An 18,376-nucleotide genomic window follows, 5' to 3' on the forward strand; every position below is an offset into this window, starting at 1 on the left:
CTTCTGCTTTGCATGTGTTGTAATATGATCATGATTTCAGAGGCCTCAGAAAATCATGGAAACTACGTCAAATGTAGATGATGTTCATCCAGCTGAAAATGTGCGTGTGGATGCTGAGTTACAGAAATACTTTGCTTGAATCAAGGTTAAAATAAATGAAGTGACATGAAGGCCTGTGATGATGTCACCAGGTGCTTAATCCCCCCACTCTAGCAGACTCCCATTAAAAAAAATTAAATCCAAGAAAAGTTGAAAAAAGGAAAATGCAAAAACTCATGTCCTAAATAAGCTGAGATGTTTTAAATGGTTGAAACCGGCTGAAGTTTGAGTGAGGTGTCGGTGATCAAAGGTTTGATGCCTGAATCATAGACACTATATAAAGATGGACGACATCAATCTGGTGGCTGGCTGCAGTATAGGTTAGAAATCCCACCTCCTCCATATTAATGGATGGGACATCTACCAAACTTAAAAGTCAAAGTGTTTGTCGAATACATTTTTCTCAAAGATGATTTCTTTCATTCAAGGTAGTTTGTGAAATATCATGATTGACAGCTGAGACTGACTCCTGATTGGCTGATTGTGACCCATCTATCGAGGCTCTACCCAGAATCGCTTCTGTGCAGCCTCTGGCTCCAAATGTGTAAAGGTGGTGTTTATTTCCAGGGTGCTTTGGCCTCATTTCTGGACAGTGGAGTCGTGTCATCCATCTCTATATTGAGACGATGGTTGAAACCAGGTGAAGCATGCAGCCCTCCCTGGCGACCAAAGCCCCAAAAACTGCAGAATAATAAAGAAAGAGGAAAACCATTGTGTGACCGCTGTGTCAGCATTTACTCACTAAAGAGAAGAGTCCTGTTAGAGTTTGAGAAACTGCTGAACCAGAGTCAGTGTGACAAGTAGAGCTGAAGAAATAACCACAGACCCTTTAATAAAAACAGCTCATCTCTCTGTTTTAACATTAGAAGAGTGAAAATAATGCAGCTGTAAGTTTAAACACACAGAACCAGAAAGGGGAAAAGGAGATGATGTGACTGTGATTGTCTGGATTTTTCGAGAGCACAATTTCACGGTCCTGACTCCTTGTGGTGATTGCACTTTAAGTACCATCCAAGAGTGTGCGTCTAATATAAATGGTGATGAGCTGCTTAAGGGTTTTAAGGGCAATAGTGTCGCCAAAATTGTTTCCTCAAATAAACTTCATTGACTTCAAAGTGGCAATCTGCTAAAAGGAAGTCATTTGATCACGACAAAAGACGATTTGCTGAAGTCCTACACTTAACACGTGGTTGCGGGATTACCATATTCAATGCTGACGCACATAGGTTTTCTCACCATGAATGAGGGCTCTAGTTATTTGCAATGTATTTATCACTGTATTTCTGTTGAAACAGGTGAAAGTTCAGAAAGCAATTGAAGCACCACCTGAAGAAAGATTCCATGCTTTTATTTATGGGAAGTTATTAGAATCATGTTATTTGTGCGTAATATGTTCATTTAGACCAAGTTCATGCATCGTGCGAATGCATGAACCGCATCATGAGTGGTTGTGTGTGTGTGTGTGGGGGGGGGGGACAAAAGCTATTACCCCTGTATGCATTGGATGATATTGAGGTCATCGTTGTAGCTCAAACAGCTGTTGGCTTAGATTGTAACCTGAGATTATGAAGCGCTACAGGCTTGCTCAGCAATTCCCCCAGTTCCCACCCTCCTCTCCTCCGCCTCCACCCTGACCCAAATCACCCTCACAGGAAATTCAGAAGTGGCCAAAAGAGCGGGGCGCCACTCACTGACACAATGACTGCTGTTATGTCATCGTGCTGTGATGCTGGGTGATGTTTACACCGGATGACCTGAATCTATATATCAGCACTGAATGCCTTTGTCAAACCTGGAGAGGGGAAATCCTTGGCAAGGGCCCCCTGCTGGTTTGGCTTTGGAACTACATATGAGAAATTCTGCATGTTACATACAGTACATGTAAGCACTGACGATAATCCTCGACGAGATAAGACTTCCTGAGTTAGTTAATGAGCTGAAGCCTGAAATACTGTGCACAGTGGCGTATCTCTGGGGGGGGGGGTTCTAAATCAGGGGACACAATATACACAAAGGGGCCAATTATATGTCCAACATCCTTTGTACAACTGATTCAGAAAGGTGCACATTTAAGTCATTCCTTGTTTACGGTTTCCTCCACAGCTTTGAGCAATTATTAGGAACACCACACTAACGCTTGGTAGGGCCTCCATTTACTCTTAAAGCAGCTTCCATTCTTTGTGGCATCGATTCCAACATCTATGTGGCTGTGGCATTCAACCCATAATTGATTGGTATTAATCACCTAAAGTGTGACAAGAAAACATTTCCCACACCATTACACCACTCACAGAATCAAGACCAGAAATACTTTATCGATCCTCAGGAGAAATTGGGTTTCGTTACAGTACAGCTCCAATCGAGAATAGAAATATATTCAGATCTAAATGGAAATACAAAATATTAGCTCAAATGACACTCAGAAGAGTTCAAACCTCTGCCACGGCCCAAATGTCCCCTTATGACACCACATTTAAATTTTCAAAAATTGCGCACACTCAGATATCAAGCCCGAAAATGAATGCATTCTTTCCTGAACCATACCTCATCCATCTCATGGTAGCATTTACTATCCTCTTGATAAAAGGTATTAAGATATATTTGGTATGGAGAAATATGTGCACTATATCAACAAAACAGCTGAAACGTAGGTCCAAAAAATAAGTATAAAGCTAACTGTTAAGATGCAAGGCAGGTTTGGTTTATTGCTTCATGCTGTCGACACCACATTCCCACCCAACCATCTGTGTGCATCAGCAGGAATCAAGACTCAGCAGACCAGGCTAAACGTCTTAAAGTGTCCAGTACATGTCGGCGAGCCAGGGCCACACGGCTGCCACAGACATATGTTCTTGGCTGACAGCCAAGTGGAACCCAGCACCTCTGTTGCTGTTGTGGCCCATCTGCCCCAAGGTTGGACGTGTAGCGCATTCTTGAGAGGCTGTTCTGCCCACCCACTGTTGTAAAGAGTGGTTATGTGTTATGTGTCACTGCAGCTTCTTCTTCTAGACTAGTCTCACATCAACATCAGCAGTTTCAGATACTCAGAACAACCTGTCTGGTGCAGACAATCACAACACACATATCATTACTTCAAGCTCCTAACCTGTGTCTGCACAGGTATTTGCACCACACTGCTGCCCTGTGATTGGTATATTGCATGAATGAGCAGGAGAATAGATCCTGAAAAACATGAGGGCGACAGTAAGATTTCCATTCTAATGTGATCTCTTACACCAATGAACCAAAATATTGTGACCATATGTGAAACATATAACGTGATCGTAACAAACAGTGCATATCAAGGTCCAATATATATTTGAGATGTACAATAGTTGACGTGTTGAAAGCAGGATAAATGACCTGAGCCATATTTTCATAGCCAGACTTCTTATTCGTATGGTCACAATGAGTTTCTCTGTATATCGGATTTATCAAACCTCAAATGTAATCTGTACAATCCCTCAGAATATGGGTGCAATATAATTAGTTTTTTCCCCCTCTTGGTTTTGAAATTATACTCTGATGCAATCACGGATAAAGTAGGTCCTTGGTAATGAATTCCATTTGTGAAAAGGCTGGAAAGTATGAATAAATGATCACATCCTGAATGTAAATCAGCACCAAAATTATTTACAATGTACAAACTAAAAATGAATTCTGAGTGGTGGTGCCCTTATTGATTAAAAGTGGGGGAAAACTTGGCAGAGAATAGCTTTCTTATGCAAACACATTAAAAAACATCTCTCAGGGGGTTTGATAACAACAAACTTTGTAAAAAAAGAAGTACTGTACTCTACCATCTCTATCAACAGTAACATGACAGTAAATGGGTTAGTTTGACATAATATATGCTGCTTGATGAGTGTTTCCTGTGATAGTTGGAATATTGATTTAAAAAAAAAAAAAGCAGAAGTAGGAGGAGAAATCTGTCTCGTTTTTTGTAACACTGGAGCCAAAATGTCACAGTAACTTTGTGAATTAAGCCCGGCTGCCTTATCAACACGACTATGTGCACATCTCACGTGTTCCTGACCTGACCAACATTTCCTCCTCCTCCTGCTGTTGCCTGAGCAAACAGAGGCATGGATGGACGATTTTCCGTCCCAGCTAGTTGAAGCCAGTTTTAATGTTCCTGAGGTCCACATGGCCGGCGGCAACTAGTGGTGTGTACTCAAAGCTAATGTAATAAAGTGCCGCTAAATGAGAATGGCTCAGTGCTGAGGGTGAAGTGCCATAACCTTGATTGTTTTTATGGTGGTGGAAGACTAGCTAAAAAAACAACAACCGTGTTTTGGAGTCAGATCGACACAGACAGAAAATCTATTTTGCCTGCAGAGTCATGGTTACTGTTTTTTTTTTTAGTAAACGTGCCTAATTATACCTACATCACATGGCAGTGCCTTGCTCATGGGCAGATTTTTGTTGTTGCTGGTACTGAAATTAAGGGGGATCCTAATTGTCAGTGTTATGGAGTAGACAAGCTATGAAAGTATTTTAGAAGACGTGTGGATCCAATTTACCGTCTTTGTTGTGCAATTCAGACTCATACAACCAGAGGCTCCTGCGCAGGGTCTCTATGACATATTCTAGCAGTAATACTCTCTTTGTGTTCCTCTAGTCTGTCTAATAGGACACGGCAGGGGATGAGAGGTCTGCCATGTTGAGAGAACTACATACAAACACGGAGAGTCAAGGACATTGTGTCTGCTATAATGGGGTGTTTCAGCTTGCCGCCACAGACTCCTACCAACTAAGCCAGCACTGGCTGGTTTATTGGGCTAACATAAGCTGACAGAATGCCTTGGTACAGATGCTTGCGTAAAAATGGATTACATGCACTAACACCTGGTGCACAGTGTGTGTGTGTGTGTGTGTGTGTGTGTGTGTGTGTGTGTGTGTGTGTGTGTGTGTGTGTGTGTGTGTGTGTGTGTGTGTGTGTGTTTTGAAGGGAAAAACACAGCTCTCGGAGAGATGCTTCTGTTTCATTTGAAAACACCAGCTGAGCCCTCATCCCTTGGAGCAAGGTGCTAATTCACCACAGGACGCTCAAATTCTCAAGAGGACGGGTGAACTTCCTAAAAACTATTTACTCATTTAAAATGTATAAAATGTCACAAATCTGTCATTCCTCTTATGTAGTAGTGAGCTAAAACAACACAATATTTTTGTCCAGTCATCGCCCCTCTCACCCAAAGACAAGCTTAAAAAGACATATGTCAAGATAGTCAATATCTTTATTTACTATGACAACCACACCTACTACCCAAGTCCACTCATCGACTAAAGATTTGTACAATTTGAACAATTTACTCATGATAAAAAAAGAACAGAAAAACAAAACAAAAATAAAACTCTTAAACTTAATTAAATTAACATATGAGATCATTCATTCTTGGTAAGGTAAATTTATTTTCTTTCTTTCCTTCCTGGAAACCTGAACATTGCTGTTGTTGCAACAAATGACACTTGAGTGTAAGGGGATTGGTGATTAAGGAAAAAGGTAGGTGCACGTTTGTGTGCGCTGCTTGCGTGTGCTGCACAGTGGGGGACATTTTTTGCGACGAAGCAGGTTTGCATTAAAATTTGTCGACATTGCTAGGAGAGTGGATGAGAGGAGAGAGAGGCTCTTCTCTTTTAAAGGTAAGGACGGGGGGGACACTGTAGCAAGAGGGAAGCAGCATCGTTTACTTCTGCTATAATTCTAAGTAGCCATATTGAGTCACAACATTAAGGACATGCATCAGGTAACATCCTGGGTAATGATGGCCATCATTACAGAAAAATGGGTCATCTCATTTGTTATTACTTGACATCTGTAAAATCTGTTTCTTCTCTAGTGTGGATATATTTCAAAACTCTGATGAGTCATATCTAATTTTGATGGATATTTCTTCTGGGGATATGGGGGAAGGCATCATAAGGAATGCTTGTCAGTCGATGGTAACCTCAGTATTTGGGCTAATGACGGGTTAGTGCTCTCATGTAACACTCTACTTTTACTTCCTCTGGTCCAGGCTGTGCACATGCACTTTGGCAACGGTCTCAGTGATACACTTGCATCGAACTGATTCTTGCAATTTAGATAGGTGCTCTCTGTGGTTTTGGTTTGTGGCGATCGTGTAAGACCTTTGTCCACCTCTTGGATTAGTCGATTGGTTCTTTTGGTCTGTGAAGCTCGTTGGTAGAAGGCTGGAGCCTGGGCTCATCACTGGGAGGTGATTGGTTGGCTAGTGGGCCTGATTGACAGATATGTCGTAATTGGCTGGTTGCAGTGACGTGGTATCGGTCAGCACATCGGTGGAGTAAGAGTTCCCCCCAGAGACTCAGATCTAAGACCAGTTTCTCAGCAATTAAATCCAATTAAAATAGCCATTTAAGAAAACCCTCAGCCCATTTATACCATATTAAGACTGTACAACTGTTATTACAACCTCTCTTAAGGAATGGATCCAAAATTGCAGCACTTAGTTGCACCACTGCAGCAAGGGTGTAAAGAGTGGGCCTCCTACAATGGCCATTTTAGCATCAGGGTCACAAAAATTACTTCAATTATTTTGGGGGAGATCTGTGCCGAGTGGGGAAACCTCTTCATCCTCTGTGTTTCGTTGGGAAGGCCGGCTGGTGGAGTTAGCGGAGCCATTCTAGTCTGGTGCCTGGCTCACTTGCGGGGCTGGTGGATGTGCTGGTTGATTTGCTGGACAGAGGACAGCTTGGGAACACAAGGCTGGGGCTTCTGGTGGGCCACCTGGGCAGCAACTGGGGTGAAGTCCTTATCACCCTGGACAGAACAAAGTCAGTGATCAGGACATTAGAGATGAGTGACCTGTATTTAAAGCTTTAAATTTCAACACAAATGTACGGTGGCCCTGAGAGCTCAAAGCACTCAAGATGTTTTCTCCATGTGAATGCGTTCCGTCTATCTGAACTCTCAGTGCCACGGTATAAAAGGCTAAGAAGCTCATCCTTACAGGCCCTATAACCTTATAATTAGTTCAAGCATATTGTGTGCACTAAACAAGAGGAAATTGCTCCCAAAATAAGGGACTACAACATTGCTCCAGTCAGATGGGCTTCTTTACTCATGAAGACCAGAATTTTGCAGTTTTGAAGCAGTTTCCCATCACATGAAGCCTAAAGAAACGACAGCTGATGTTCCCATAGAACTAACTGCACATGAAGAGCTTCATATTTTAGATTCTTGTCATTGTACATTTGTCACTTGACACCAGTCACAAGCTTCACTGCAACTTTTCTGCTACGAATCTTCCAAACCAGTCAGACTTTCAACGAGTATGACTCAGTTCCTCTTGTTTCTAGGTTATCCTTACTTCTTTTTTTTTTTATCTCTACATAGCAGCTTTCTTTGGGTTTTTCCTTTTCTTACACCTGCTCCTTTCTCCTTTCCTCAACTCCATTTATGCGAAAACAGAAAGTTTGTGTGGATAAATGATGAGCTGTGGCACTGCATACTCACATGTCAATAAACACACATTACTTTGCTGCATACATAAATGAGAGGTTTATTATTGACGGTTTTAATTCTATAATTTATAATACTGGACTATAGTACTTAGTTATACTGGTGTTTTGCTGATTATCTGTCCAGATGTTGGCGTATGTGAAAGTCACTTGATATTCGTAATTCTTCGGATTTCCACATGGATAAAGTGATACAGCCAATTTAAATCCATGCTCTACACATACAGACACACAGCGACTGCGTCTCTAAGCCTTTCGCTGAACTTTACTCGCCCACCCCATCCTTGCTTGGTGGTGACCCTAATCCTCCCTCTGCATGGGTGTGTTGGCCGTGTTCTGTATGTGCTTATTTTTTTCCCCTGCATGTCTGCACATTGTATGTAGGTGGGCACAAAACATTTTCAGCGTGCACGTGTGTGTTCCTTTGATTTAGAGCCAATTCCATTGCTAACTGTATTGGGAAGAGGATGGATCTGACCTCCATTAGGCCCTCTCCTCTCTTCTCTTCTGAAGCTCGAACCTCTTTATCTCCATCCCACTGATGCAGACGTACAGGAGGGAATTCAACAAATTAACTCTATTACTGCAGCAAACTGTTATTCCTGGTGTCCTACTTTAGTTTATGTATAACTATATCAATCTATCTGGAGAAGTTATAGCATATTTGCTATTTATTATACAATCAATTTTCTTAAAATAAATTCAAATCTTTAAATGGGAACAAATCTTGTAAAATAAAAGTATGAAAATACTTCTTTTGGATCTGGATTTTATGAACACATCTTCCTTTGTGATCTCTAGAGGAAAATTTTATTCTTTGGCAGCACAGGATAAGAATTTCTAGTCAGTCTGATCCCGGCTACAGGAAAAAATAAATGAGCATACATCTTCTAGGGCTGGGCAATAACAAAATATAATTAATTATTATTGCAATATAATTTTCATCGATTGCAATATAACAAATAGTCATTATACATCGATATATTGATGATGCATTGTGTAAGCACAGTGAGGAGGTAAAAAAGTAAGTTGATGACCTTTTTGTAAAATGCTTTGCTGTTTATTAAGTGTTTGAAAACCACAACTTTCACTCAAGAGCAAAAATTAGTCTTTAAAATCAAAAGAAATGACAATTATCTTGACGTTTATTGACTGATGTGAACATGATCTTGGTTTAATCATCACATAACATTTATTATACAACAGAGTTCTAGTGTCCCGCTCTACCATTCCAGAGAAAAGCAGAAAATACATAGCCAGGAAATTTTTTATTTTTTTTTATTTTTTTCCCAGGGGACCACACAATCTGCGCACACAGAAACACACACACAAGTGTTTCACTTAGCTCCTGTGAGGCTTTTCTGAGGCTTTGTGCAGTGCCTGCCTCTGGGTTTGATGGCAGTGATAGGGGGGCAAATGGGAAGGCTAGAGGAGGATCAGGGGGATAAATGGGATGCCTGCCACCTTGCTGATATCAACGCTATCTTTTGCAAGCACACACACAGGCACACACAAACACAGACACACAGCAGGATACAGAGCCTTTCAGCCAGTCAAGGACACTTTTTTAACCACACACACGTCTCCATGACTTCAGAGGAAAGATGACACTACATTGTCGTTACCTTGATTTCCTTGCTCTACTTTAACCCTGAATACTAATTGCCCATCCCTCCATTTTAAAACATTGTACAATTTTAACTGGAATGAATTCTAAATGAACTATCAAATGTTGGTAATTTAAGATAATTTAACAAATTGATTACCCCACATGCACAAAAATTGGTAAATCTAAATCAGTTTGATATCAATATACCTCTCCCATTATGGCTATAGTGTTACTATTTATCACAAATTGTCATTATAACATAACTTGTATTTCTTCAGACCCACCTGTGTCTGTGGTCTTTAAGACCTCTTAATTATTTATTCGTTCTATTGTGGGATTCTAACCAATCACTTATGGTTTTAATGAGGTGATTTTTAACAGTCATGGTCCCTTGTATCACTCCTTTTACGCCCGACATGATCTTAAAACATGTCTTCAACTATGCACGTATTGATTCACAGCTTTCTGCCCCGATAAGGACGACAAACTGTCAATATGCGACAAAATGGCTGAAGCTATTAACAGACTTCAACCCTTTTTTAAAGTGGCAGGTCAAGGCTGCTAAAACCCACAGTCGGAGGAACAGCTGTACCACTGGAACATATATATTGTTGAAGCTGTGTCTAGCTGTGGGTTAAATTAAGTTGCAAAATGTGGTGGTGGTTATTTTGTACGGTGGTTCAACATACTGGTAAGTCTTAAGAGACTACACATAATACAGACTACAGCAGCTATTACTACATAAAATAAAATAGCTATTATTATTTTGAGAATATTACAGAGAGAAACCAAACAGTTCTCCCACAGCGATCAAGCACTTGGCAACAGTGGAGAGAGAAAAGTCTCTTTAAAAAAATTTTTTTTTTATACTGTTCTCTCATTTTATCACAGCACTGAGCCTCAACCTCTCCCTGTTGAGCTCATGCCCCAGATATAGACCAGCTCATAGTGCTTACTTCAACATTACTGGTTGTGTGTGTGTGTGTGTGTGTGTGTGTGTGTGTGTGTGTCTTACCTTTGTAACCACTCCAGACACGATCACAGGAGCCTTTGGTGGACTAAAGAAGAAAGAGAGATAAAGAGAAAGAATGAAAATTACATTTCAGTATAAAAACATAGCTGACATTGAGCAGAGTGTGTATCTTGGGCTTTTCTCTCTGGTGATTGTGTGTGTGATTTAATCATACACTGCACAGGCTTACAGAATGGCAACGTTTATGAAAGGTTACCCATCTGGCCATGTCAAGCCCCCACACGAAGTCACAGAACACCAAAACACGAACATCCTCACCTGTCCTCACACATAACACCCACACACACACACCAACACACACACGACCTGCCAGTAGCTTAAATAGCTCCAATTCATCCTGGCCAAACACCAGGGCTCACTGCCTCTGGATGAAAGCATGACAGGAGGAGAGGAGGGGAGAGAGGGAAGGAGAAAGTTGGAAAGGAGGGAGATGATGACAAAGACAGGATTTGGTAAGGAGAAGGGAAAAGTAGAGGAAGGGAGATCAGGGCTAAAGGCAGGTCAGGGCAGACAGAGGAGGGTGGAAAGTGGCAAGGAGAGATGAGAGGGCACAGAAACACAGGAGCAAAAAAGCCAATATAATAACGGACTGTTAGAGGATTGGGGGAAACAATAGGGGAGAGAGGGAGGCGAGCGCTCACTCAGACGTAGAGGAAGGGATGGAGGCAGGGAAAAGTCGAGGAGGAGAAATGTGGAACCCGAGGTAAGTATCGACCTTGACTTGACAAATGAGCGGCGTTGAAATTTATGACATTGTCACCCCCCCTGGGCAAAAGAGTACGGTTGTGGTAGCCACCTTCAAAACTCCAGTCAATGACGTTAGTTATAACAGCGAGCGTGTCCAGCTCCGAGCTTACCCCATTAACAACCTAAATATGTTGAAAAGATTAAAAGTTTCGGACACGGACGACAAAGTGCAACCTCAACCGCCAGCACCCACGCTGCTTCGAATTCCACAACATCTGGACATTACTTAGAAATGGTTAAGGATCTCTGCAATCAACATCTTGGCAGTGAGTTGCCTTCTGCTGCTTATCTCAATCAGAATATTTACCTTGCTGTTAGATTAAAGCTTGGATATGTTGAATTCCTCAATAACCACTTGTTAAATGTGGGGTTGAGGTTTTAGGGAAATATACACAGCACATCTTATCAAATTGAGTGCAAGATATCAATCTCGACACACACACACACAAACACAGTTGTATACAACTTTTAAGTTGGGCGAACAAATCCAGAGCGCTACCTTTGGACGATCTACTCACAATCAAAATGCCACGTCACCAACCTAATCTAATGGTGAATCAGCACATTGGCCCCTCACCCTGAAGTCAATGGAGCTGTTAGCCTTGAGATTCATTTTAAGGCTCTCTTTTTAATGTTTTAAGTATAGTCATTTTAAAACCATTGGAGTAAATGCGATTTTTAACAAGTTGTAAATTCAAAACATGCTCTTATTCTGGGATCCAATGACAGCACGTCAAAGAAGACCTGTCAAATGTTCACACCGTGAATGGAGCGAACCCTTCGAGCTAGTTCAGGCAGCCAACTCCAGCTGCGCTGCTCCAATCATGTGACAGACCTCATTCTCCACAATCATCTATTATACACGCCCACCTTATTAGGCTGCCTATTGAAGCAGAGAGAAATTTCCCATCAACCCCTTTGCTCGCAATGCTGCTGCAGTATTGCTACCAGTTGCTTCAGCCCCTCCACCACCCCAGCATCCACCTTTAGGCTCCGACGGTATCCGAAAGTATTTGCTCGTCACTTCCATCATATCTGTGTAATCATATCAGGGGGAGTGATTAAGTCGGAGCCTAGATGCCAAACACAAACTGTTCTACTGCTGCTGCAATAAACATTTGAACGTGAGTTGTCTGACTGAAACTTGTGAAGTGCTGTGTCTATCGCTATGGTTTCCTCCTATTGGCAATTCAATTAACTAAACCAGAGCATATACTATTAACAAGTGCTCCTCATTCAACTTAATTCTGAAGTGGTTTTGCAAGCTTCGAGCTAACATTCGGCTTCAAAGTGGAATCTTAAATAATTGAACAATATATGAGCGACAGAACTGGAGAATTGGTCTGCATGTGTCAGATGAAGAAAACAGATTCATCGCATATGTTTATGTACAAATGTCATCTTAGGAGGACCATGCTTCATAGGAGTATCTGCTTTTATTACACCCATGGTAGTTAAGAGAAAAATAGAATGCTGGCATTACGAGATCCCAGACTTCCTCATTCAATCCAACAAGCCCTTCTAGCAGTAAACTAGATTTATAAACAGTCAGCTCCTACAATGATGAAAACAGCCCAGTCAGCTGTTATTTGATGAATGACAAAAACATTATACATTGAGGAGTACATATGTAACAGTAGCTAAAGTGAGTTATGACATTCACATGGGTTGTATCCACCCTATGCAGGACTGTTACATGCATCTGCCTCCATGATCAATCCGAGGATAAATCCTGATTTACTGACTGCAGACGAAGGGGAGGTGTAAAACTACTGCATTTGAATGTTGTTAGTGTCAAACTTTGCTCCATCTCTCTGGCCTTAAAATCCCTCCAACAAAAGGCAGTCTGCAGATGTGTCTAGACAGACATAACACGAGTGATGTGTCAGCCTGTCAGAGACTCCGTCACAAGTATGAAACCTTTCATTTAAAGTCAGACAGACAGAAAATATAGATACTATAAAGACACATGACATATTTTAGTGATGGTTATTAAACAGACGGCAGATGATCAGTGTGAAGACTTTTTTAATCAAGGATTCAGAAAACGGCACGATGCGCCGCCATACCTGAATCTAGACACAACACGAGAGCATGAGAAATAAGAAATATGCGACCAATGGCTCTCTACCTCCGTGGTGAAATGGAAAGCTGAACTTGGAAAAGGGCACACGAGGCAAAGCAAAAGTGACGGATCTCTGCTGTGGTTGTGTGGCTGCGTCAGGAGACAGAGGGAGCCTGCGGGGGGCAGTAGAGAGCTGTGGGGAATCCTGGGGAGGAGTTTGTTTCGTGCCAAAGGAGGCGAAGTGTTGGAGGAGAGGGGGAGGACGAGAAGGAAAAAAGAGGGAGGCAGATACAGTACAGAATGCAAATCTGAACAAATAACTGAAAAAGAGTCAAATGTACATGAATGCTTTTTCCAGGTTTCGCCATCTCTATATTTAGCTTCACCACCACCACCACTGCCCCACCCATCTCTCTCTCGCTTCAGCAGAGCAGGAATCTTTCTATTGTGGGCGAGGTGGTGGTTGCTATAGAAACTTATGCCTGTTGCCTGTCTCCTCTCAACTTTCTTTTTTAACCATGGGCTGTCTGCTTTCTGCACAGTCGACTACAGTTGCTACATGTGCAAAGCCTACACATACAGCACCAGCTCATCTTTATCTGAGCGTCAGGAACACATCCACCTCCCGACCAAACATGTAGGGGAGGTGACAGCGCAAACAGACATGTGGCCCATGATCATGTTGTCTTTACACATTTTCACAGATAGTCTCATCAAAAAAACAAAAAATGTGCGAGCACTGAGTGAAAAAAAATCATTTCATCCATTTTGCTCTTTCACCACCTCTTCCCTCTGATTCTCAATCTCTCACAGCACCATCGCAATTTTTACATCAACAGTTAGTAGATTTGTTCCTGGTGCTTTTGAGAAATGCATCCATCAGGCAGTTACACCTCTTTTACACCAATCTTTTTTAAACGCAGGTAAAACCCCTAAAAAAGACAATTGTCTCCTTTCCCATTGCCTGTAGAAGAGTTTCACTTTTTTTCCCTGATGTGTAATTTTCGATGTCATGTTCACCCGGGTGTCTTGTTGCCATCAGTGCAGATCAGAACCGGAGCCTTTTAACACCTGTCATGTGACCCTGATCCATTTTCATTGTTAGTGTGTGTTAGTGTTTTTTTGACCAGTGGAAAATGGGCTCTGGTGAGCAGGAAGCCTCTGCTGGAGCACTCCATTTCATTTATGCTTTTTGCCCGTATCTCACGCCCTCTGCTCCAACCTTTCCCTTCTTCTATTACCCCCTCTCTTACTGAGTAATGCCCCTTCTTATCGCCACGGCATCCTCCGGCCGCCATACCAAAATAATCCTTCCCTCTCCTCCTCGCCATACCCAGCCACCTATCTCTCCCTCTTTGCCCCATCTGTCCATCTCAGCTAGATTGGGTGCGGCAGGTTTTCCCCTGACTACAACGCTTGACTGGCTGCTACTAATGTGAAATTTACCCAGCAGCCACCTGCTAGACGTCCATCACCGTGACACAGAGAGGGACAGAGTGTGTGTGAGAGTTTCACCAACTGTATTTATCGATGCAGTGCAGGTGCTCTGCATATTATTTTGGATGGGCTGACACATAATTTTTAGTTCAAGATGATCGTTTCACGAGAAAAAGGTAAACTAGCCGGGCCAAAGGGAGTTAATCAAGTTGAAGGCCGATTTAAAATGGGGTTCCTCCGTGATTAAAATGCACTATTTATATAATTTATTTTCACTGCCCCAGTCATATTTCCTCTTCCTTGACTGCAACGTATAAAGAGGAAATATTTCGCAGAATAAATATTCAGGCTGCTATTAAACGCTGTATGGCTCTCTAGCCAGTTTACAGAACCATTTTTTTTAAAATTTGTACTTCAGGCATTTCGCTGGCTGCATCTTTAAGTGAGAAGCAAAGCAAGTAATAAAGGAGATAGTATAATCATAAAAACAGTAGGGAGCCATTTCTTTGAAATCTGAATTCTGATTCATGAAAAGCAAAAATACCACAAATTGCCTGATTCCAGCTTCTTTGATGGAAGTTTTTTCTGCCTTGCACTGCTTTATATCACTGTAAACTTAAAATATTTGGGTTTTGGACAATTTCCTTTCAAAACTTTCAACTGGTTTTGTAAATGCTATTTCTATGTGTGTCAATCATCTTGGGGCAAAGAGAAGAGGAGCATAACATACGATAAATTGTGTGAGGCTGCACGCATGAAGTACATGCACGGGAAAATTCTTGACAGTTGGCAAAGTACTTGAACTCTGTTGCTGCACTGCACTGCATGTCAGTTCCCATTTATCACCTCTCATTAATACACACACCAACTGATATGTGGTGTGAACATGCCACCTGTACCAATAAGCACACAGCCGACAGGCCTTCATGAATATTGAGTGGACGTATGTGGGCGTAATCACTATTTAAAAAAAACACAACATTGGTTATTTGATTTTCATTTTAAATTGCAAAAATTAAACTGACATAAATGGTGTTTTTCTTTTTTAGAGTCAAAAGACTTTTCCACGGTTAAAGTAGCAAAAGTGGATTTGCACACGTCCTAAATGCTCCATGTTATTAAGACTGTGTGCTTGGATCATAATAAAGCCTCAAACCATAAACTCCAGACATATAAATATAAAAATTGAAAAGTACTTCATAGTTATATAAAAAAATTAAATGGCATGAACAGATGCAGCAGCTTTGCTCTCCATTAAGTGGATTTCTGTTTACTATGTGTTTGTTATAGAAGTTTTTATACTGTTAATTGTTGGACTACAACTTTGTGTGTGAGTTATGTAGCCATCTGTACCATCACATCATTTCATTATTCACTGTGCAATGACAATGAAGGCAATGAATTGAATTACCAGTAATTTGAAAATTAAAGTCATTGCAATGTCCAGTAGTTTCTACTCAACAGACAGGCAGACGTCGGCATTAACATTTTTTTCCCCTCCATTTCTCTCCTCGGATATTATTTATTGAATAAAACAAAAAAACGTTCATTTAAAAAAAAACAATTGTCTTTTACTCTTAATATCACACACAAACACACACACACTGAAAATAAGCATGAACATGCGCCACCCAATTCACACAATGGATCTACAGAGGGACAAACAATGGATTCAAGCTAACATGCTTATACGGAAAACAGCTAAATGGGTTGTTGATACTAATGCTGTAATTATGCAGCAATTATGTTGTTTTCTCTAATTAGTCATCTATGCTGTGGCAACAGCACACAAGGGGTCTGCAGCAAAATGTCATACAGTGCAGCCCTACAGAAAAGTGAGAGCAGGCGTGGTGCATTGTTTATTATTTGTGTGGGAGCTATATCTTACTAACAAGCCATGGAGTCGCACAGTCTCGCACTCGACGGTCTCTCAGATTTACTTTAGTAAACGCTTGCATGTGTGAGCTGCATGAGCACAGACTGATTCACAGTGAGCTCCTCCCCTCCCCTGAGATCAAGACACTCAAACTTGAAGATGACATGGCAGTCATGTGGTCATTAAGCATTTTTCTGCAGTTGTTTCTTCAGTTATTGTGCATCTCTAATATCTTTCTCTTGTAGTCACTCTGAGTCTATTTGTGGTCATTTCGAACCATTTCGCAGCTGTTCTGTCTCTCTTTGCTATTGATTTAACTCTTAGTGGTAAGTCATATTGTTTTACATCCCTCTCTGGTTATTTTGAGTCTATCTGTGGTCATTTCCCTCTTTGCAATTATTCCAAATCTTTATGGCCGTTTCGAGTTTCTCCTCTCGTCGTTTGACATCTCTGCAGTGATTTTATCTCTTTGTGGTTAATTTTGTGTTTGTTTTTTTGTTCTGTGTTCACTCTGCAGGACTGCGTTGGTTTGTTACCTGCTGCTGACGTACTCCTCGTCGTCATCTTCTTTCGGCAGTGGTTCTGGGACGGCAGCTACCTGGTGCTTCTGCACTATCCTCATCCCTCCTGCCTTCACTGCAACACACCAACAAAGGAGGGAAATTAAAAAAACAATCTGGGAAGGACATTACCTCAAGAGCTCATAAGTGTAATTCATTTTAAATGTAGAAGAATTAGGAAATACATAGATAGATATTTAACAAACATGTGGATCTTAATGATATTAGACGTGTTGATTTGGTCACAAGAGAAACAACATGTCATGTGTCACTGATCCCGATCAATGGAAAAAAACAAAGTTTCTGGAGGAGACTTTGACTTCTCATATCTCTCTTAATGTAGGTCACAGAGAAATGGTTCTCATATCGTTTTAAAGTTCTTTCACTGCATTTCTGTGACCTCTATCAAGGAAGATAAGGAAGATACCAAGACACGTAACACTTGATTCGATAGGTTCCATCTGTGATAGAACGGCCTAAAAGTGTGATGATGGTTTGATGACGGCACTGGCAAACTTAAACAGTTAATAAGTATTATCGAGAAACAATTTGATTCATTAATTGGTGAATAAACAGCTGGGAGGCATAGCTAGTTTGATTATCCCTCAACTAAAAGACTTGTGCCCTTGAGCAAGAGACTCTGAGCGGCTGCAGGACAGTTGTTGTGACTTCTGACCTCTCTACAGATAAGAATAATGATAATGTCAGGGCTCACACACCCACAGCAACACACCTGCAGGCCTGCTTAAACTGCTTCCCTGGGCCTCCTCTCTAATCACAGGTTGGGAGCGAGGTCCCACTCGTTATCTCACTATCAGGCCTGCAGCCGCGGTGGCCCACTGCTCATGTCCACGTACACCTTAGTTTTCTCTCTCTCCGTGACCTCCACGTCATCGACACGCAGGGACACATATAAAACACATGAAACCCTCATATAAGAGCACAGGATGTCCATGTTCTACTGGGGCTGCAGAGATCTCTCTTGGATCAGGAAGTGAGGAAATGTACGAATGGAGCAGATTCCACGGAGCCACGTTGTCAGCAGCTGCTTCAGCCTCTGTGCAGTCTGTTAGTCACCGTCATGTGATTTTTGATTTTTAGCTAAGACAATGACATCCTGCAGAACACAAAGGCCTTCGAGTTAGTGTGAAGCTCTGAGCAGCAGCACGGACAGTCCGTGGATCTTTACCTGCAGGGGGGTGTCCTCCTTTGGTTTCCACCTTCTCCTTCGGCGGTGACGACATGTCAGCTCCGAGCGGGACTCTGAGGCGAGGTGAGGTGAGGGAGCCGGAGCGTCGGGACGCGACTGAAATCTTTCAGCTTGATTCTGGAGCTCACTTGAGTCTGGAACGTCAACGTGGCTTTTCCTCGATTATTGTTTGGAAACGGTGCGTGGTGACGTCATGCGCCAGCTTTCAAGGCGGCGAGTGGACGCAAGGAGCGCGCTGACGTCAGTCGCACGAGTCAT

The 18,376-nt window shown here is 41.8% G+C and overlaps 1 protein-coding gene across 1 annotated transcript; it reads right to left on the reverse strand.

The window, feature by feature from the left end:
* Nucleotides 1-5,318: 5,318 nt before the first annotated feature.
* On the reverse strand, nt 5,319-18,376 carry dap (death-associated protein). The gene is made up of 4 exons (XM_020087790.2): nt 18,098-18,376; nt 16,885-16,984; nt 10,206-10,248; nt 5,319-6,880 (listed from the first exon to the last, which is right to left on the reverse strand). The coding sequence occupies exons 1-4, from the start codon at nt 18,150-18,152 to the stop codon at nt 6,761-6,763; spliced, it is 318 nt and encodes a 105-aa protein (XP_019943349.1). The 5' UTR covers nt 18,153-18,376; the 3' UTR covers nt 5,319-6,760.

This window comes from Paralichthys olivaceus, chromosome 17, assembly GCF_024713975.1.
Source record: "Paralichthys olivaceus isolate ysfri-2021 chromosome 17, ASM2471397v2, whole genome shotgun sequence".
NCBI classification, from domain to species: Eukaryota; Metazoa; Chordata; class Actinopteri; order Pleuronectiformes; family Paralichthyidae; genus Paralichthys; species Paralichthys olivaceus.